General features: G+C 41.8%; 1 protein-coding gene across 1 annotated transcript in view; it reads left to right on the forward strand.

Moving 5' to 3' along the window:
• Window positions 1-3,231: 3,231 nt before the first annotated feature.
• The window catches only part of LOC124546190 (synaptic vesicle glycoprotein 2A-like), a 118,234-nt gene continuing 97,876 nt past the window's right edge, over window positions 3,232-23,589 (forward strand). The window contains exons 1-2 of the mRNA XM_047125018.1: window positions 3,232-3,264; window positions 7,696-7,767. Coding sequence (XP_046980974.1) covers window positions 3,249-3,264; window positions 7,696-7,767 — 88 coding nt within the window. The 5' untranslated portion in view covers window positions 3,232-3,248. The remainder of the gene's footprint in view (window positions 3,265-7,695; window positions 7,768-23,589) is intronic.

The raw sequence follows: 23,589 nt of genomic DNA on the forward strand, positions 1-23,589 counted from the left end.
TTAAAAAAAATTTGAAATGTTAGTTAAATAGTGTCCGCGATAAGAGAAACTGACTGCAGTCTCCTCCAAAGTTCCGATCCTAGAAATTAGCTTTGCCGATCCCTGTGAATAATACTTTTATTGTCTCAAGACCGTAAAACGCCATAACTTCTTCACTTCAATTTGCGGGAGCCCAAGGTGACTCAACGACTACGCGAATTCCAAACAACTACAGAATATGCGAGGGCTATTCGGAAAGTACGGTCCGACAGGTCGCGAAATGGGAACCACAGTGAAAATCAATAATGTTTTATTTTAAACAGCTACTTCTCTACATAGACGCCTCTCCGACTTAGACATCTGTCATAACGTTGAACCAACTATCCAATACCCTCGTCATAGAAGGCAGCCACCTGCGCTTTCCGCCACTTCTCTAAGCTGGTCTGCTTTTCGTTATCAGTACCAGAATGTTGTGTTCATACCAGCGGTTCATGTGATCAGGTGTGCAGGGATGAACATCAGAGGAAGCCAAGTCCGGGTTGTATGGTGGGTGATCAAACACTTGTCATCGAAAACGTTGCAGGGGCTTCCTCATTGCCCCTGCACTGTGCGGTCGAGAATTGTCACGAAGAAGGAAATGCATTAAAGGTACGTTATATGGGGCTGTACGAAATCAGGTGAAACCTCGCAGCGAGCATCCGTACATGGTAGGAGACAATATTATTCTAGGCATCTGTGCATGCTCACTGAGAACTCAGAACCGAAAAGAGCGTGCTAGAGGCAATGCCTAACACATCTGTGCAAAGCTTCATCGGACCCTCGTTTCCATTTCGCGGCTTATTGGACCTTACTTTCCGAATAGTCCTCGTATTTTCTGCCCTTAAAGCGCAGCTTCATCGAAATACCTTATTCTCGAAGCACACATGTTTAAATACGAAAACCATCATATTCGGAACTTTCGCTTCACAAAAGCCAGAAACGGCACAGGTCATGCGACATCACCGTGCGTTGTCAAGCTTCCAGAAAGCCAGCTATGCTAGACTTCAGGAAACACCTGTTCTCGTTAAGTGAGGGCCGGATTAGGGGAATATGACAGCTAGCAGATGTCCGCCCGAAGAGTACAAAGAAAAATGAAATCACCTGCGAGTTCGACCTCCGTCACAGTAACTGTGAAAATCAAGTACGTCTCAAGAACATATGTCGCCTCTTACGCTGCATATGATGTCTGTACAGCCAATACACGAATCAACTGCCGCAACTGATAATTGATACAAACAACGGTCAGGCCTCGAACACGAACAGCCGAGTCGGCTCATGTTTGGCTGGTTCTTACGTACCACCTAAATTGACAGGCTCTAAAACGCACTGGTTGATAAAAAAGACATGGTACGATACCACTGTAAGTTAGTACACGTAAACACCCTCGTTACGCATATAGCAGAGTTGGAAACCTCTGTGACAGGTTGGATGGCCACCATAGAGCATTAGCGTTGTTGATGTTTAGTATTGTTCCCAGGCCTAGTGCGTGTATAAGAGACGTGAACAGTGTTGAGTCAACACTGAAGGACATGGAGATGACTTATTCTTGCGAGGCAGCGGTATCAGCACCTGACAGAATTTGAAAGGGAACTGATTATGGATTTCCATTTGACCAACTGGTCGATTCATCCAATATCCAGATATTGGGGAACGTGAAGGCAGGCTCACTTGTCGCAAAGGTTCTGGTCGAACATGTCTGATCGCCACAAGGGAGCATCGCCGTGTTGTGCACCAAGCACATGTGACCCCTTCACATCTGCGTCTGTCATCCGAGAACGAATGCTGGTCTCACTGCAACCGCGAAGTTTCATTTCTTTTCCTTCGCTTCTTCTGGATGCTTCATTTTATTGTCCGACAGCGCAAATGTGAAAAGAACTTTCGTAAAAAGGCGTTAATCAGCCAGGTAACGTTATGGGTGCGCAAGCAGCAGTCGCGTAAAAATTTCTTTTCTCGATTTCTCGGAAAATAAGCGTTTGCAGAACCTATATATGATGATGAAAAGTGCTCGATTTTCCATTGTTTGTCGATCAAGTCAATTCTGAGTCTGGTATGCGTAATGAATTAATGAGTGTTTTTTTCAAAAACGCCGGTCGTTGTGGCCGAGCGGTTCTAGGCACTTCAGTCCGGAACCGCACTGCTACTACGGTCGCAGGTTCGAGTCCTGCCTCGGGCGTGGATGTGTGTGATGTTCTTAGGTTAGTTAGGTTTAAGTAGTTCTACGTCTAGAAGACTGATGACCTCAGATGTTAAGTACCATAGTGTTCAGAGCCATTTTTTTCAAAAACAGCGGAAGCTTTTTCTGGGGGGCGGGGTAGGGGGGGGGAGGGGGAGGAAAGATAAAAATCTGAAGAGTCCTTTTCAGGTGGTACACAAACGACCTGCCAAACACGAGCCGAATTGATTGGTTATGTCTGAGGTCTTCCACTTGTAATAGACTTCATTCTTATGGCCTCGGAAATGATTAAGTTGTTCCCGCTCATAATCGGCAAACGGAAAACGACCTTTACACGTTGGATACATCGATTCTCACCCTATCAACGAAGTTAAGCAACGTCGGGCCCGGTTAATGCTTTGACTGATGACTGGCTGGGTTCGCCGGATGACGTTCGCTCAGGGTCAAGTGATGTCCAGTTGAAAGGCTTGCCCCAAGCCGTTACGCCGTACGACATCATTATTATTATCGGCAAATGACACGGTATGGGGTAAAATAATGCACTCCGGATACAATGATACTCTCCAAAATGGTTCAAATGGCTCTGAGCACTATGGGACTTAACAGCTATGGTCTTCAGTTCCCTAGAACTTAGAACTACTTAAAACTAACTAACGTAAGGACATTAAACAACACCCAGTCATCACGAGGCAGAGAAAATCCCTGACCCCGCCGGGAATCGAACCCGGGAACCCGTGATACTCTCCGCCTCGCAACATAACGGGCTTATGGACTACATGGGAAGCAGTAAATATAGAATGCACGAACGTAGAGTCACTCTTTTTGGCAAGTAATTTCACGACCTTGACTAGAACTCGAGAGTACGCACAGTGGCTTAAGCAGAGAGGGCAATGAGCGAGAGGAGGGGGGTAAAATGTTTTGCCGTGGCGGGCTGGGCGCCGCGGAGGCGTGACTCGTGACGCAGCTGCTCACGTGCCGGGGTCGCGGCAAGCCGCTATTGCCCCGCGCCGCAGCGCCGCACGGCCCTCAGTCGGAAGACGCCGCCGCCGACGCCAACATGACCGCCGCTGCAGGTAAGCCACTCCTCGCTAGTAGCAGCTGCTCGCTCCGCTTAGCCTATACAAATACTTCACACGGCAAACAGGTCTGGTTAAGCCTTCCAATCCCATTAAGCAGTTCTAGTGACTGACACAAAGTTATATTCACTGAATCCTCGTAATGATTTGTAGGACCGAAACTCCAAACCAAAGTCTGTCTTCGCAATGAGTCGGTGACCTGTTTCAACCTACATGTTCAACACAGCAATCCATGGCTTACATCTGTGCATGCTGCTAACCACCATGCTGCGTGTAATGGAAGGTGCAAAGTGTACCAGTACAGACCAATATACCTCCGCACGCTCTCCCTTTTTCTTTTCAAGTCGCAAATGATATGCGGAAAGAAAGATCTTCGCCACATCTACATCTACATACACACTCCTCAAGCCACTGTAAGGTGCGTGACGGAGGGTATCCTGCTCCATTACTAGTCGATTCCTTTGCTGTTCCACTTGCAGACAGAGCGTGGTAAAAACGATTATCTGTACGCCTCTGTACGAGCCCTAATCTCTTTAATATTATCTTTCTGGTCCTTATGCTAAATGTTCGTTGGCGACAGTAAAATCGCTCTGCAGTCAGCTTCAAATGCCAGTTCTCTAGTTTTTCTCAGTAGTGCTCCTCAAAGAGAACGTTGCCTTTCCTTCATTGATTCCCATTTGAGTCCCCGTAGCACTTCCGCAATACTTACGTGTTTTTCGAACCAACCGGTAACAAATCTAGCAGCCAGCTTCTGAATTGCTTCGATGCCTTCCTTTAATCCGACCTGGTGCGGATCCCAGACACTCCGATAGTTCTCAACAGTAGGCTACACTAGTGATCAATATGCGCTCCTTTACAGATAGACCACACTTTCCCAAAATTCTCCAAAAAAATCGAAGTCGACTATTCGCCTTCCCTACCACAGATCTTACACGCTCATTCCATTTCACATTTTTTGCAACGTTAGGCTTAGATATTTACTCGACATGTCAAGCAACAGACGACTAATATTGTATTCGAACATTTCCCACTCATCTATATTAACTCACATTTTTCTGCAGTTAGAACTAGCTGCCATTCATCACACCAACTAGAAATTATGTCTAAGTCATCTTTTATCCTCCTACAGTCACTCAACGACGACACCTTCCCACACGCCGCAGCATCAGCAAACTGCCACAGACACTGCTTACCCTATCCTCCAGAACATTTGTGTGTACAGAAAATAACAGTGAAACTGCCACACTTACGTAGGACACTCCTGACGATGCCCTTGTCTCTGATGAACACTCGCTGTCGACGACAACATACTGGATTCTGTTATTTAAGAAGTCTTAGAGTCACTCACATAACTGGGAGCCTATTGCGTATGCTTGTACCTTCGTTGGCAGTCGGCAGTATGGCGCCATGTCAAATGTCTTACGGAAATCTAGGACTGTGGCATCCGCCTTTACCCGTCATCCCACGGTCCGCAGGATCTCATCTGAGAAATGGCCAAACTGAGTTTCTCACGAGCGATGTTTTCAAAAACCGTGTTGATTTGTGGATAGAAACTTTTCCCTCTCAAGGAAATTAATTACATTCGAACTGAGAAAATGTTCAAGGATTCTGTAGCAAATTGATGTTGAGGATAATGGTCAGTAATTTTGCGGATCCGTTCTTTTAGTCTTCTTATATACAGGAGTCACCTGAGTTTTTTTCCAGTCGCTTGGGGCCTTTCTTTGGGCGAGATATTCGAGATAAAAGCAAGCTGTGTAAGGGGCAAATGCTGTGTACTACATTTTCGTAAAACCGAAATGGGATTCCATCAGGTCCTGTCGACTTATTTGCTTTCATCTCTTTAAGTTGTTTCTCTACACCAGCGCTGCTTATTACTATAGCCTCCATACTGGAGTCTGTGCGGTGGTAGGACTTCTGCATGAATCACTAAGCATTTGAGGAAATGCAGCAACCACAGCTGATGATTATTTCGTGTGGCTCAAGTGATTGCTGTATGTCTTTCAGCTGGGTGCCGCTTCGGCTACTTGCGTGTCCGTAAGTTACCCAGGTTACCCGACAGGGGAATGGGACCTACAGTTTGAGAGGTGAATTCTAGGTTAATGGCAGACCTGAAACACCGGTAGTCTGACCTCAGTTCGATAGCGCGAACATTCCAGGTGCGGCGCACGCTCTTTAGCGGCTGACTAGCAGGCCCGACAACTTATCACTTATTGTGTGGCAGAGGCATTTCGATGTTTAGGAACAACCTCAAGAAATGGGGCGTCGTGCAGTATGGCGACTAACTGTGTCAGTTTGCGGACGGACAAACTTTCAGTTATCTTATGATGTTCCTCCTTTGTTCTGATTCGTGAAAAGGGCTGTAAATGGCACTGGCTAAAACAATGCTATTAGTGTAGCCAAATACTGGTCACGGCTTGCATAAATAGTGTATATAGTTTAAAGATTTGATTAGCTCCCTTTGTGACCTGAGTAGCACTTTATATCCTTCGGCTGTAACTTCATTTATATATTGTCAATTGATTGATTTGTCCGTGTCTCATATATTCACTACAGGTTTGTTTGGTACTTCTGACATGAATAAATAAATATTTGTGTGAATAGGAGTTTGTCTTTCAATCATTTTAAACTTGCGTAATACATTTATTTATTTTTACGATGTTGCCTCTTTGGGCAGGAATGAAGAGTGGCAACAGAAGGCATTTTACCAGATGAATCAAGTTTTCATAGAGCGCGAGATGAAGATGAACATTAGCGAAACGAAATTCATGAAGTGCATAAGAGACAAAAACAGAACGCAGCGCACCTTGAAGACGAAAAGTTGATACATGTGACTACCTTCGGAAATTCTATAAAAGTGGATTTTCGAATAGCCCAAGGAGAATAACAATATCTCCTTGACTGTCAGAAAACTGTTCTTCAGTAACCTCATTTGGAGCGGATAGTTGTACGGGGCAGAAACTTGGAGGCGGTGGAAGGAGGAAAAAAATCTGCAGTCTGCCGAGATGACACTTAAACGAAGAAATTCTGAGAAGAGAGGGAGAGACAAGGAGCGTACTCAAAACTGTCAGCGCTAAAAGGAACAACGTGGTTATCCATGTACTTTGCCTTTCATCGCAGTTCACTATTCCTATTGCAGCAATGATGGAAGGAAGGAAGCGGAGATGTTGACCTAGACAGGAGTTCATGGATGAAATTAAAGCTGTCAGGAGATGTCAGGGTTTCAGCAGACTGGCATAAAGAAGGCAGGAAGTATGAACGACCGCCCCATATTTCGCGTTGAGAAGAAGAAGGCGGCTTCAGCACGTCGCTCGGAACGTGATACGTAGAGTGTCGGAGACATGAAGGGAATTCCTCATACCTGTCTGCGCTAGATCCTTATGGAGATAGTTACGATGTGTCAAATGTCTCCCAATATCACGTGGACGAATGCGATAAGGCTCTTCCTCTTAATTGCGGAATTAACGCAACGGTGTCAGCACAGCGTAGTCCATTGGAAAGCATTTAGGGACCCAACGAGTGTAACGTCTCCATCTTGCCGACGGATCTCTAGCTGTGTCACACGCTCTTATTCCGAAAGGCACCACAGATATGTTCTAGAATTAACCCAAGACATTGATGTATGGTCTACTGATCAGAAAACCTTCTCCACCACTGCTTCTCTCCTCACCAGCCAAAGACTAGTGGTTAAAATTCGTTTCGGGGCCAGAATTTTATCCGGCCACATACGAGCAAGCACTTCTTCATTACCAAACATCAGATAGTCGGACCTCATATGAGTGTAGGAATAGTAAACAGGGAAATTGTATTGTGGAGGGCTTTTAAATAGCCATGGGAGACTGCTGGGGTTATCCTACAATAATGTAACTATAGGTACTTTGCTCATCCTTCTTCTATCCAGATGGTAATCTAGACCTCACAGCCTTGCTGTCGACAAAGTATTGCGACGGCTACCATCACATTACTGGAAATGTAAAACTGTGTCCTGGAATTCCCAAAATTTACTGTTGTCTTTTTGACCTGCTCACGTATTATGCCATCGCCAAATTATAATCCGTGTCTGAGGTATCAGTTGTGTGACTCTGAGGATAATTGCCTTCCGAGATGAAACTTCGTGTCTGGTTTGCCTTTGATTAAAAAAAAAAAAATTAAAAATGAAAAGGAGGAAACAGTCTATTCAGTAACCTGTCTCTGTTGTGACGAGCGAAAATACTGCATCATATACTTTGTATGCAAGTATATCTAAGTACATAAGTTAATTTAATTGTAATAGATTGTTTTACGTAAAATATCTAATAAAGCACGTACAAACGTTTAGTTATTCAAACCGTCGCATCAGCGATAACATTCATATGCCGGCGTTTGCATGTCTCAGCATATTTGAAGATAAACTTTTTAGTGTGTGTTAACCTCTGCCTTTACGTTTTTCAGTCACCCACAACAACCATAACAATGCCTCAACGGAGAAGCCCGTGGCTTTCGAGGAAGCAGTTTCTTTAACAGGTGAGTAACGCTGTGTTTTGCGTAAATATCTACAAGAAGTGCATATTTTGTTTCTTCCACTCGTGGGCAGGAAGTGAATTGTCTTGAAAAATGGATCTATGAGCTTGATGGATTGTCCTCTGCTGGAAAGCGACAAATCGAACGACGGGCTATTTGTGGCCTGCGTTACGCGCGTCCACTTCTGGGACGCCAGGCCCGCTTATTGGAGACAATTCACGTTGACACTGACTGTTTACTGTGCATCTCCTTATGTCGCAGACTCTGTCCACGGGCCACTGAACACAGGCGCACAACATACAAAGGCTCCATGTTGTATCGATCTTACTCTAACAGAAAAAGGACTGTTAGTAAAATACTTTTTCTGTAGTAGGCAGTTACTTCTGAAAAATCTATTAGTGTCTAAGTTTCAAAATACATCTCAAAGATTCAAATAAAGATATAGATATCTTCACTTTCTGAAATGTAGCTACAGCAATTTCTGCTGCAATTATTGCAGATACAAACAGACAAATTCAATTGCGTTTCAGTCTACGAAATCTGATAAGTAGTTTAGGGGAAATTATAATATTAGAAGTTAGGATTTATCTGTCATTTAACATCAAATCGATTTCTGTAGTATCCCGAAGTTCATCTTCGATAGGGATCTGTTGTGTTCGACTGACACTAATCACAATTGGCGAGGCTCTGCGTGTGGTCTGAATGACATATCAAACGGACGCCAATGGACTTACGATTCACCTGATAATTAAAGCAAAGCGCTCTTGATTCTGACAGAGGCAAGAGATATATATGAATGTCGTAAACTGAAGGGATTTTTTAAAAGACGAAACTGAGATATAAAGAATGTTAAATAATAACTTCGGTTGTAGAATAATTAATTTCGAGATATACACATACATCACTTCAGCAGCGGCAGGAATACGAATTTTCAGCCGTCGGTGCCAGTACTTTTGGAAAGGCTGTAGAGATTCCTTCGATATCGTAGCACACACTGTAACAATGAGATGTTTCAATCTTCTTTGGTTTTTGGAACTTGCGCATAGACTTAACTTTCGAGCTAATCCAAGAGGAAAGGCGTTGGCGTCCCATAAGGAAAACGTGTAGGGCACCTGATAACGCTCTGACGTTGTACCTAGCTATTGGGAAAGAGCTGGCTGGGTGAGCGCATCCCTGGCCACACATGAGTAGTGAGCCGGGCACTCACCGTGCTGGTACCACATACATGTTCGTGTTTTTGTGGTACTTCAAAGAGGGTCGGTAGCTTTTCGGTGAAAAACTGTGTTTGTCTGTTAGTCGAAAAGGTTTCTTCAACGAAGAAGGAATTACAGTTACGTAGTCCCTATGATAATGCATATTTCTTACGTTCAGTTTTCCATGATCTGTATACGTTTCTTCATTAGTAGAGAGATTTCTTCGAGGAAATAACCTATTCAGAGCAGAGTGAAACCCTGCTGGTTAACCCGCACGTGAAATAACGCATAGAAGCTGTCTGTGCACAAGATGTCAACACTGGACTGATGTATTTCAGAGGCACTCGGCATTTCTCTGGAACTAATATGTGCAGTACGACAATAGCTGTGAGGATATCTTTTTTGTTCACTATGCTCGTACTTAGCTTGCCCTTTACCTTCTGCACAATATTCCAATGTCTTTCAGAAAGAATTAGTTGGACATCCGCTGAGCTGTCATTCTTGTTGAACATCGTTTGCCAGGATCATTTGCCCAGTACCACTCAACTATTCACTTTGCGTTTGCTCTGCTGTTGCCTTCAAGAAGTGAAATAATTTCATTTAATTTGTAAAATTTTTTGTTCAACGTAGCCAGCGCTCGATACACGTAAATTATAGAATCATAATATAAAGCTACCTTCCTCTGTACTCCTTTCGTACCGGTATCTTGGAAGTGCAACACTGTTTATTCCTTACCTGACGAGATGTACTTCTCCATTTTGATGTGAAATCACAAACTTATCCGTTAAACAGCAACAATTTTGTATTTAAAACAGATAACTCCCAGGTTCTAAATAGCGTATTTTCTCAGAAACTACTTATTTGATTTCGTAGAGTTAAATGCGGTGAATTTGTCTCTTTCAGTTCAACGATACTAGCAGTTGAAATTACTGGAGTTACGTTTGAAAAAGGGAAGTTGTTACCGATATCTCTGCAGTCACCATAGCTATGACAAGAAATAATACATAGTTTAATGAGGGCTTTCTTATGACTCATTTGGGTGGGAACAGCAATACGATACTCAAATAACTTACGGGAATGTAGCCGGGTTATGTCATCTACATCGCCGATATTTCGACAAGGGCACGCCCTGCCATACCTTGAAAATGGCAGGGTGCGCTCCTGTCGAAATATCGGCGGTTGTCGGGCGACGTCACACGACTGCATTCACGTAAGTTATTCGAACACTGTACGAGCCGGGAGAAACTCAGGTGTCAGCAATATGATATCTTAAACGATTCCGGAAGTATTTGAGGTGAACAGCATAGCTGACTCTCTCTTGGTATACTTGAGCATTGTGTTGGGATAATAAACATTTACTCGCAGCTTTCGACTCTCATAATTTATGTAAGTGCCTTGAAGAGAAACATAAGACATTACTAGTTCTTCTTACGGGGCAGCCGATGCTGTACAAGTCCATTTTGAAAAATGGGGAAATCGCAGGACAGTTGCTTAATCCACAATATTTTATTGTGTACACGATGGGTTTCGGAACGGTTAAAGTTCCAACAAACAAATTACAAGAGAGAACAGGACGTTACCTACAAATAAAATCACTCAAGCATTTGAAGCCTTCCTCACTCAAATGTTGTCAAGGAAGCAAAGGTTCCGTGTCAAAGGGGAAAAGGGACCTAAAAAATTCCCCCCCGTGCTGTGCGAGCGGCAATACAAACAGGAAAACTGTGTAATAGTAAGTACGAGCCGTGAATACTGAAGCCGCACACAACCCAAGCGCAGACGCTGCACGAAACAGACAACAGATTGGTGAATTGTTTGAAGTGGGAAAGCGGGAACTAACAGTAGAAAGTAGACGAAACCATCACAACGTTAAAAGGGAAGAGGACCTGTGCGGATTTAAAGAACATAAATACCTGGCCAATTCCAGGTCAGCTCTGACGATGCATTTGACTGACAACCAGCATCAGCTGCAGTAGGTTAGTCATGAACGAACTGTCTTATACACATGTAGTGTAGTGTAGAGAAAGGTGGAATGCTCGATGTTCTGGAAGATACTGAAATCTGAGCAAGTCTTCATTCCCATTCTCTCGATACAATTAATGAACGAACAGACCTCTAACACTAAAATAGTTTAATTAGGACATTATCTAAGCACATTAAGATATCCACATAATGTAGTATTATTCCTCGTTTTTTAAGTTTCGGCAGGAGCACTTGGAGGTATGGAGGAGAGTCGCCATGTCCTGCACAGAACACAGGCGTAATCTTATACGTCATGCACTCTCTCAGTCTCGAAAATTATTCAGGGTACAGTGTGGGCACAGTAAAATGGCCGGATGATTAGAGGGATTTTAGGAAAGTAAGTTCCGATCGCTTGTGAAAGGGAAACCACTGTGAAAATGCGATGCAGTTTTGCACAGATGTGTTGGGTGTTGTCTGTAGTATACCTGTCGATCGCGGCAGGTCGCTCTTTCCAATTCCGAACGCACAGTGAACACGTAAAGATGCCTAGAAAATAGTGGCTCCAGGCCAAATATGAGGGCCTGCTGAGAGATTTCGCCTGATGCCATGCAGTTTCCGATGGGAAACGCTCACATGAAGCGCTGGCTGTGAAGACAGCATTTTGGCACAGACAACGAGGTGCAGAAGATGTTTAGAGAATCGGCGGAAAGCACAGACGGCTGCCTTCCATGAGGAGGTTATTGGAAAGTTGGTACAGCGCTACGATAAACGTGTATGTCAGAGCGGCAGCTATGTAGAGAAGTAGCTGTAAGGTATAGCTAACTATCGCAAATAAAACAGCATTGATTTTCACGGTGGTTTCCTTTTCGCGATCGACCGGAACTAACTTCCCCAGTAGCCCCCCCCCCCATATTTCATGGACCTTAAGAAAGGCAACCCAGCTTACATTATCTACACCGGGGAATACGATGTAAGGAGGGTTTTCCTCTCCAGTTTTATTTTACTCATTCGGTACAAAGATGGTAGTGACATGAGTGTTTCTTGGAAGAACTGCACAATGTTGTCATTTTAATTCTATTTATTGCAACAATTTTAAGGTAATGTATGGAAAGTTTACGAAAACGCATTTTGTGATAACGTAATCTAATTTTACACGAACAGGAAACTTTCTTGTTATGTTATTGAAAATTGGTGAACGTAATGTCCGAACGAAATCTTAGGAATAAATAATATTTTTGTCTAATCCAAAATGGAACTGAGCACCTAACGCATGAAAATTTCAGTTAAATGTGACAAAAAAGAAAAAAGATCTGCTCGTGAATCGAGTACCAAGCAGTCACCGGTTTGATTTTGGTAAGAGAACAGATCACTAGGTTCGTACTTAACCTGTTCTTACGTTTTCTGGTCAAAAGACTTTCTACTTTTTACCAGCGTATGAAAAAAAGATTTATTCACATTACTTACAGTGAGAAAACTTGTCTTAAATAGGCCAAAAGAACGGCGCCTCAGTACTGCAGCAATTGTCTTGCAAACTGTGGTACGTGTGTTGTGTGAAATTGAGTGAATACCTGAGAAGAAATTTTTTTGCTGTTAGCTGCTGATAATGGCCTTGTTATTAAAATGTCAGCACTTACGAAATTATAATTCTTTTGGTGTACGTTTATTTTTGCAAAGTCGGGATTGAATTCTCAAGGAGGGGGACCGGGGGGGGGGGGGGCGGGGGGAGAGCGGAGGAATCTAGCTCCACCCATCGACTCCGAGCACTCGGGCAGCTGAAGGGTGTGGGGGTGGACAGCCGTGTGTTTGTGAGACAGTGTTAGCACTACACATTAGAGATGGGTAAACTGAAACACGTAACTGTTTCGAAACAAATGAAACAGTACAATGTAATGTTTCGATATGCTGTTTCGAAACAGTGAAACAGTTGGTGTTTTGTAATCTAATAAACCTACACATTTTATCATCTTGAATGTCCATATAAACACAAATGAGGTGCGGAAGCGCTAATCATGTCGCAGAAAGTATGAAACTATCACTTAGGTGTCTTGACAGTTTCGTATTCCCTGCAGCAAATGTGCTGCTTTCGTGTCGTGTGATTTTTATACTTTTCCATTGGCTGAGGACAGCCATAGCTGAAGATAGAGCGTCACCACGAACGGAACTGGAGGTGGGAGCAAACTGCAGAAACAACAGATATGCTACTGGGATTCCCACATTCAGTTAGTATGGGTAATATACCCATCCTGCTAATTTCTATGCAGACAAAGGGAATCATTAAGAATAATAGGCACAGTGACTATAGACTCACAAATAACGCCAAATAATTCGAATAAATAACAAAATATAACAGAAAAAAACTTTGTCTTTCAAGGTGTTTCGAACCGTTACTATAAATTCACCATGCTTTCTAGTCCTTCCCGTTCACCATTACACTATCAGTGATATGTCAAACAGATTGCTTGCAATTATACCTACATCAAATTTATGTATATGTGTTATAACTGTCACTCTACGCCTTTTTTTTATTCAAAATGTTGTAGGCTTACATACGTTTCTTAATATGATTACTGTACATCAACAGAGAAGCGTATGTTATCAAAAAGTGTAATTTAACTGAATGATTTTCGCATATTTATTATTTTGAATGTGAATAGTATGCGTTGTTTTATTGTTTGGTTAGTGTTTATAAAGCAGATGTTACTGCCTTATTTTGAAACAACGATACAGTTTCTGTGGTCCAGTTATCCGAGACAGGAGCGGAATGAAACACCACTGTTTCGAAACAGTGAACCGTAGCCGTTCCGAAACACTGAAACAGTTCCACGTATCGATACACTGTATCGAAACATAGAAACAGTGGCCATGTCTACTACACATGTACTTACTGGTTTGACGCGGGAGGGTACGACAATCACATTGTAAAGGCGCTAAGTTGCACGTGGGTAGTGTGTAGTTAGATGACCTATGCTGGCAGCGACCGTGGTACAGGGAGTTATGAGAAAATACTAGCTATTTATCATTTGGATATCGTCGCTCTAATCTAATCTTTCAGCAGAAGTTGTTTGTGCTTCATATCTATGATGACAATGGATGAAATCTACTGACGTGACTGTTGTCAGTAGACTGACGCTTGAAGCGCCTCTGTCGTTATTTAATGAAATAGTCGTTTTCTAGACTGACTTTTCTAAGACAGTCTCACCCTGCCATGCTCTTTCCATGATAGTCTATGTATGATTAACAATTTTCTTTCCGTCTTCAAGGTTTGCGATCCTACAGCTTCTTTTGTGTCTCAGCTGCAGACCGGGTAAATTTATTATTATTTCTGGCAACATAATCATTAGTTTGGGCCCACATCAATACTTATTGTGCTGACATGTCAGTGTTAAGGAGGTAGTATAATTATTGTATGCCCATATGGTGTTTCCAGTCCATCGATTTCGTACCTGGTGAAATGTGGTTCGTGGAGAGCTGCATCAATTCCATTATAATAAGATTATCACTCGTAAATTGCAAGACTGAAGCCAATAAATCACTCACTCCTATAGGATTGCTATGGTCAGCGTGTTACCAAGAATAAGAAAATGATAAGGAACATACCAAAAACAATTGTCGACAAGTTTCCCAAATTTGGTTTCCTGAGTCTGCGAACCACCGGGTAAATTACTACGATTCACTTCTTCATGATAATCTTCTTTCTTCTTTGACTTAAATGCAAGAGACTGTTTGTGATAAAACTGTGCGAGATGTCTGCTTGCATTACCGTTGATTCTTTAGTTGTACAGCCTGTAAAGCTCTGTTTATGAGTGTGGGCAGTACTATCCCAAGTTTCATCAAGCCACACCACTTAGCCGATATTCACTACACGGATGTACCATAGAAATTGTCATCAGCATGCAGCTATAGTATATCCTCCTCCTCCATCAACAACTATGACCACTATAATGAAATTCCACTTTGTGTAAAACTGTGAATAAGATGTGGGACTGCCTTGAAAATGTTGCCTTAAACGTGTTGAGTGTTACACGTCCATTTCCACAGTAATAACCATAAATGCGGCTATTGAATCCTCAGGAAAGGAATGGAGTTCAAAGCTTGGATGTTTTCCAGCTTCCTCTTCTTTCTCGATCATCTCCTTGCCAATTTTCACAACAACGGTTTTGTTTATATTCAAAGAATCGATTATCTTGTTAACGGAGAGCAACTAGTACGTAACACGCAAATTGTTTCTCTTGACTGTCTTGTTATGGCAATCCCGTGTCCGAGAGAACATCGAACTTTTCCATTCGTAACTTCCGACAAACTTGCTTCCGTAATTGTTCAATATAACACAACAAATTACAGTAACAACAAACAAAATAATAATTTTCGCAAACATAAAAACGAACACAAACAAAATCACCTTCTGCAACGAACCCTCACACAGAACAACATGTTGCCTGAAATTGAAGCGTAGAATAAGGGGGAAGCGTTGCAGTGGTGGGGTGCAGATTTGGCAACCACGGTTGCTTGCTGCGGCCCCAGGTCTTGTGGAAATGCCTAAACGAGTGCCGTACCTTCGGTGTGGATCTCACCTCATTAGTTCTGTCGTAACTGTCGATCATGAGCTAATTTTTAACAGCGTGTAGTTTTCCTACCTTGTTGTGTCATAATACGATCAGTCTTACAGATACACAACATTTTTATGCAGAACTGTTTTTTGAAACAAGAGGTTTATTTTTCAGGATCGTAAATTTGACATTCTGCAAGTTTGCTTACTCTAAGCGACAGGATATACTTCTTCGAAAATGTCTTTCTGTCTTTTATATTGCTTTCTTTCTTACCAAAGGACTCATTAAATAAATGAACTCCTTACGTACGTGGAAGTCAGGGTGTCAGCTTTTCGTTACTACAGCGAAGTCACGTATTATTACTGCACTACATAATAAACACAAATTTACAGCTACAGAAAAAACACTGTTACCATTTACAGATAATGCTAGAAACTTAAATTATGGGAATACGGGCGGGACCTTACGTAAAGAGTTGCAGCTGTTAGCGCGTCAACAGAGAGATATATGAAGCGCACGACAATGTACACACGGAGATATGCACTGTACACAGACGAAAAACTTAGGAAGTTTATCAGACTCCAGAGCAAATTGTGGCAGTAATTTGACACAGCGTTTCTTAATCTTTTCGATGTCCATTTTTATAGTTTTTATGTTTTTAATCCAACATTATGAAAATGGTTTACTTGCTACAAATGTAACCAATTTATTTGCTTCAAAAAGCAATTTAAAAACTAACCCAAAAGCCCATGAAGTAATTTAAATTTAAAATCACAATCAAAAAGGAACTCTCAATTTAAATTCGAGTGAGATGAGCGCTAGTGGTTCCTGTTTTTCCAAATATGCTTATATGGGATTTTACGGATAAAAGTTGAGACCGCACGCACATTCTGCTTCAAGTCTGAGGCGGAATTTAATTTTTAATGTTAGATAAACTGAGAAACCCGTTCCCTACATTTATATAATCTACAAATTGTAAAAGTACCAACATCTTGCGACAATTGAGAATATTCAGTTTTTCACCTGTCCAGAATTACGCTTGTGGCATTGGTGGTCATTTGTAAAACTTTAATTAAAAGCTTCATTCAAACCTTTGGATAACTACTTCTATAAATGTCTCTCCTATTCCAACCCCTCCGTCTGCTAAAAAGCCTTTTACTTGTTGAGATGCAGACATACTCAATTGAGCACATAAACATTATACAGAATACTATGTCTTCCAAGTAAGATTTTTTTGTAGTCAGCAATTAAGTTTACTTGTTTGCCTAGAAGGGTTAAATAAAAGTCTTTGACTTTTTAAAAACTATGCATTTCGGCCAGAAACTCAGTTGAAGCCGTAGAGCTACTTGGGAGAACTTCTTGAATATAACAAACTGATAATTATCTATACTGGCCAAGAATCCTAAAAACGTAAGCATTTCATCATATTTTCTAAGGTTTTTAGAAAATGATTCGGACTGATTTCTTGCAGAAGCTCCAACTGGCCTAAATTCTATTCGCGCTATTTCGTTTGTATCTTTTCACTACTATCATGACTATCCCTAGTAAACTAGTTGGTTGTTAAATCCGAAGCATAAGCTCCAAGTTTTGCACTTTAAAGGGCCTTTTTTAAGCCACCTCTCAATCCCGCAACAAAATGTAAAAAACCTTTTTAAGGCGAAAAATTCACTGGCAGCTATATTTTAAGCCGAATACAAATGGTTCAAATGGTTCTGAGCACTATGGGACTTAACATCTGTGGTCATCAGTCCCCTAGAACTTAGAACTACTTAAACCTAACTAACCTAAGGACATCACACACATCCATGCCCGAGGCAGGATTCGAACCTGCGACCGTAGCAGTCGCGCGGCTCCGGACTGAGCGCCTAGAACCGCTAGACCACCGCGGCAAGCCGAATACAGTTTAAATGGTTACATGCATTGGTAACATTGTTGTTAATGGCGGATTATAAAACCAAGACAGTTAATACATTTAGAGCATAAAATAGAAACGACTTATCAACAGAGTTGTGGAGGACACATTAGTTAAACAAATAAACAATTATAAACCAATAGGAGAGAGACATGTAGGATGACCGAGGAACAGAAAAGTGAAGACAGAACAGGCTGCAGGCTTACGGTATGAACTGAAGAATGAGATGATGACAACTGATACAAACACTTATTTTTATATAATTTTTTTAAAAGGTTGGGAAAGACGAAGGATAAATTTGAGGATTATAAAGCTTAATACAGCTCATCGCTCTGATGATAGATGACAGTGCACTGTGGCAGAGATACAGGTGGTGGTTTGAAGGGCTTACTACACTATAATGGCTTCTTGAGAAATTGTTTCCTCACTTTTGATGTTGCCTGAAACGATAGGGAGCTGGGTGGGGAATGGAAAGGTACTGGGGCCACAAAATAAAGTGTTATAGAAAAATCGGATATTAACGTAAAAAATTAAATCTTTTACAATTAGAAAATACACACTTAAATATTAACTGATTATTCAAGAAGATCAATTGATAATAGTAAGTCGCCGAGCAAACGGCTTAAGGTCCACTGATAATTGCGAAGCCAGAAGCCAGAATAATTTAACGTTTATTGTAACTGCAATATGTCTGACAAAGGATTATAGGCTAAGATCATCAAACAATTATTCTTTGCAGCTGCACAAACAGCTTGAAATTCAATAACAAGCGTTCTCCAAGCCAAAACCAAAATAATTTATTTAACAGTTATAATACAAACGGCTGACAAAGACTCACAGGTCAAGACCAATCAAATAATTACTCTTGGTAATTGCGCTAGCTGCTTAAAGCTCTATAATAAAGGCCTACCAAAACTAAGTGAAAATAATTTAAAAGTACCAAGCAGATGAACAGGAAGAGAAACAGACAAATACAGGTCAAGATCATCAGTTGATGAAACCAATAACTGCACTTAGCAAATACACAAACAAACCATCGAAAAGACGCTAACGAATATGTTGTTGTTGTTGTCTTTAGGCGTGAGACTAGTTTGATGCAGCTCTCCATGCTGTTCTATCCTGTACAAGCTTCTACATCTCCCCGTACCTACTGCAACCTACATCCTTCTGAATCTGCTTAGTGTATTCATCACTTGGTCTCCCTCTACGATTTTTACCCTCCACGCTGCCCTCCAATACTAAATTGGTGAACCCTTGATGTCTCAGAACATGTCCTACCAACCGATCCCTTCATCTAGTCGAGTTGTGAGACAAACTACTCTTCTCCCCAATTCTATTCAATACCTCCTCATTAGTTATGTGATCTATCCATATAATCTTCAGCATTCTTCTGTAGCACCACATTTCAAAAGCTTCTATTCTCATCTTGTCCAAACTATTTATCGTCCATGTTTCACTTCCATACATGGCTACACTCCATACAAATACTTTCAGAAACGACTTCCGGACACTTAAATCTATACTCGATGTTAACAAATTTCTCTTCTTCAGAAAAGCTTTCCTTGCCATTGCCAGTCTACATTTTATATCTTCTCTACTTTGACCCTCATCAGTTATTTTGCTCCCCAAATAGCAAAACTCCTTTACTACTTTAAGTGTCTCATTTCCTAATCTAATTCCCTCAGCATCACCCGACTTAATTCGACTACATTCCATTATCCTCGTTTTGCTTTTGTTGATGTCCATCTTATATCCTCCTTTCAAGACGCTATCCATTCCATTCAACTGCTCTTCCAAGTCCTTTGCTGTCTCTGACGGAATTACAATGTCATCGGCGAACCTCAAAGTTTTTATTTCTTCTCCATGGATTTTAATACCTACTCCGAATTTTTCTTTTGTTTCCTTTACTGCTAGTTCAATATACAGATTGAATAGCATCGGGGAGAGGCTACAGCTCAGTCTCGCTCCCTTCCCAACCACTGCTTCCCTTTCATGTCCCTCGACTCTTATAATTGCCATCTGGTTTCTGTACAAATTGTAAATAACCCTTCGATCCCTGTATTTCACCCCTTCCACCTTCAGAATTTGAAGAGAGTATTCCAGTCAACATTGTCAAAAGCTTTCTCTAAGTCTACAAATGCTAGAAACGTAGGTTTACCTTTCCTTAATCTATCTCCAAAGATAAGTCGTAGGATTAGTTTTGCCTCACGTGTTCCAATATTACTACAGAAACCAAACTGATCTTCCCCGAGGTCGGCTTCTACCAGTTTTTCCATTCGTCTGCAAAGAATTCGCATTAGTATTTTGTAGCCGTGACTTAATAAACTGTTAGTTCGTTAATTTTCACATCTGTCAACACCTGCTTTCTTTGGGATTGGAATTATTATATTCTTCTTGAAGTCTGAGGGTATTTCGCCTGTCTCATACATCTTGCTCATCAGATTGTAGAGTTTTGTCAGGACTGGTTCTCCGAAGGCTGTCAGTAGTTCTAATGGAATGTTCTCTACTCCCGGGGCCTTGTTTCGGCATACATCTTTTCAGTGCTCTGTTAAACTCTTCACGCTGTATCATATCTCCCATTTCATCTTTATTTTCATCTACATCCCCTTCCATTTCCATAATAGTGTCCTCAAGTACATCGCCCTTGTATAGACCCTCTATATACTCCTTCCACCTTTCTGCTTTCCCTTCTTTGCTTAGAACTGTGTTTCCATTGAGCTCTTGATATTCATGCAAGTGGTTCTCTTTTCTCCAAAGGTCTGTTTAATTTTCCTGTAGGCAGTATCTATTTTACCCCTAGTGAGATAAGCCTCTACATGCTTACATTTGTCGTCTAGCCATCCTTGCTTAGCCATTTTGCACTTCCTGTTGATCTCATTTTTGAGACGTTTGTATTCCTTTTTGCCTGCTTCATTTACTGCATGTTTATATTTTCTCCTTTCATCAATTAAATTCAATATTTCTTCTGTTACCCAAGGATTTCTACTAGCCCTCGTCTTTATACCTACTTGATCCTCTGCTGCCTTCACTACTTCATCCCTCAAAGCTACCCATTCTTCCTCTACTGTATTTCTTTCCTCCATTCGTGCCAATTGTTCCCTTATGCTCTCCCCGAAACTCTGTACAACCTCTGATTTAGTTAGTTTATCCAGGTCCCACCTCCTTAAATTCCCACCTTTTTGCAGTTTCTTCAGTTTTAATCTACAGTTTATAACCAATAGATTGTGGTCAGAGTCTACATCTGCCCCTATAAATGTCTTACAATTTAAAACCTGGTTTCTAAATCTCTGTCTTACCATTATATAATCTGATACCTTCTAGTATCTCCAGGATTCTTCTATGTATACAACCTTCTTTCATGGTTCTTGAACCAAGTGTTAGCTATGATTAAGTTATGCTCTGCGTAAAATTCTACCAGGCGGCTTCCTCTATCATTTGGTAACCCCATTCCATATTCACCTGCTACGTTTGCTTCCCTTCCTTATCCCACTATCGAATTCTAATCCCCCATGACTATTAAACTTTTGTCTCCCTTCATTACATGAATAATCTCTTTTATCTCATCATACATTTCATTAATGTCTTCGTCATCTGCAGAGCTAGTTGACATATAAACTTGTTGTGACTTGGCAAGACAGCCAAGCCACTATGAGAGGAAGCCGAAGGCACGCGTTTAAGCTCACGCAGGCTGGCGTGAGGTCTGGAACAGTTAAAGGAATAGAGACTAGCAAAAAAGGTGCGTAGCTTCTGGAATACTTAAATTTAATCCATCATTGGTGAACATCGGTCTGACGGTACATGCATCACAAGATAAATAGCAAATGATAATGGCGCCTTGCTAGGTCGTAGCAAATGACGTAGCTGAAGGCTATGCTAACTATCGTCTCGGCCAATGAGAGCGTAATTTGTCAGTGAACCATCGCTAGCAAAGTCGGCTGTACAACTGGGGCGAGTGCTAGGAAGTCTCTCTAGACCTGCCGTGTGGCGGCGCTCGGTCTGCAATCACTGATAGTGGCGACACGAGGGTCTATACTAACGGACCGCGGCCGATTTAAAGGCTACCTCCTAGCAAGTGTGGTGTCTGGCGGTGACACCACACTTGTACTACTGTAGTAGGAGTGGGATTCGTGTCTATCTTGGCCACAATAATGCTTTCACTATGCTTTTTGTTGTAGCTTACCCGCACTCCTATTTCTTATTCATTATTAAACCTACTCCTGCATTGCCTCTATTTGATTTTGTATAACCCTGTATTCACCTGACCAAAAGTCTTGTTCCTCCTGCCACCAAACTTCACCAATTCCCACTATATCTAACTTTAACCTATCCATTTCCCTTTTTGAATTTTCTAACCTACCTGCCCGATTAAGGGATCTGACATTCCACGCTCCGATCCGTAGAACGCCAGTTTTCATTCTCCTGATAACGATGTTCTCCTGAGTAGTCCCCGCCCGGAGATTCGAATGGGGGACTATTTTACCTCCGGAATATTTTACCCAAGAGGACGTCATCATCATTTAACCATACAGTAAAGCTGCGTGCCCTCGGGAAAAATTACGGCTGTAGTTTCTCCTTGCTTTCAGCCGATCGCAGTACCAGCACAGAAAAGCCGTTTTGGTTAGTGTTACAAGGCCATCCAAACTGTTGCCCCTGCAACTACTGAAAAGGCTGCTGCCCCTCTTCAGGAACCACACGTCTATCTGGCCTCTCAACAGATACCCCTCCGTTGTGGTTACAACTATGGTTCGGCTATCTGTATCGCTGAGGCACGCGAGCCTCCCCACCAACGGCAAGGTCCATGGTTCAAGGAAAAAAAATCAAAGTACTAAAATCGTGCATACAAGGAACTTCAATAGTATTAAGAAGAGAAAATATGAACAGGATACCTGAATTAACTGCTGGCGGGCATGCAACAAGCTTTACAATTAGTGAACGTTCTTTAGAATTTGCCTGAAATTTGGTTAGAAGACAACAAGCTTTACAGCTGTAGAAAATATGTTGGTAGCACTTCGTCTGTGCGTGGAGCAATAGAAGAAAATATGTATTGCCGAATCTCAGTACGCGACGTGACACTGAAGTGCTATGCTTGTCTTGGAGGAAGTCTAACAAACGTATGTAGTGTGTTATGGCTGCAGCGAAATTTTTTGTGGTTATAGTGGCTTTCCATTTCTTATAACATGGAGCTGAACCTCTAGTCTTAGCCGGTGACAAAAGGAAAGTAGATGTTTCTGAAAGCATTTCAGGCAACAGCACTCTACCCTTTTTACGAGACAGTTTCACTGTTCCTGTCAGTTAACTTATTAGCTATACCAGGTTTAGTGCTACCCTAACGTTTCCTTTTCACATTAACGTCGCTAGCAGTAGTATAGACGTATGTAACTACAACGAAATATTTTTGATAGAATGTACGAACACATTCCTCAGATGATATAGTTGTACTATTTGCTTTAACTGTCTTAATCAGAAAAAGTTTGTGTTTTTAGATGAGGTCATGAGATGTTATAAGTCTTTCCTTCTCTCCTAATAAGTCAGACAAGCGTTTTAACTGCTGCACTGAGTGCCGCAGTGAATTGGTCCGACTACATAGATCGCCAGTACTAACTTCTGCTGGAAGCATGTAGGTCAACTGCAAACGTTGTGATTAAAGTGGAACTCGCAATATCAGCTGTATGGAGGACTAGTATAAAAGAATCTGAAAACGCGCACCGCGTGTGTAGAGCAGACCACATGTGATTGTCATGCAGTCTGTTTTCGAACACTGCTTCCGTCTTAACAAGTTAGCCACAAGGAACTTCTTCTAGATGAAGAAGTTCAGTATTAGAATGGACCAACGTACCTTTCGGCATGAACTCTACCGTGACTTACGGCGTATGTGTAGGTGTAGATCGGAAGTAGTGTCGTGATACATGTCCAGGAGCGAGATGATGCATCTGAATCTCCGCTCCACAACGCCTCGTAGAAAGGATTAATGCACTGGATAAGATACTGAACTCATTTCGAGCAGGATGGAATTCAAGTCACCACTCGGTGATCTACGTTTTTCTTTTTCCTTATATCACTTCAGCCGAAGCCCTGAATGTTTTTTTTATGATTTGACCGTCCATATTCATTCAGCTGAGCTGATACTCCATACCTATGCTGTTTTGCAGTAATATGAAATTGGTGACTCGAAGATGATCGCAAAACAGATTACCTGGTCAAATATCCGGACACC

This window comes from Schistocerca americana, chromosome 1 (assembly GCF_021461395.2).
Source record: "Schistocerca americana isolate TAMUIC-IGC-003095 chromosome 1, iqSchAmer2.1, whole genome shotgun sequence".
Classification (NCBI taxonomy): Eukaryota; Metazoa; Arthropoda; class Insecta; order Orthoptera; family Acrididae; genus Schistocerca; species Schistocerca americana.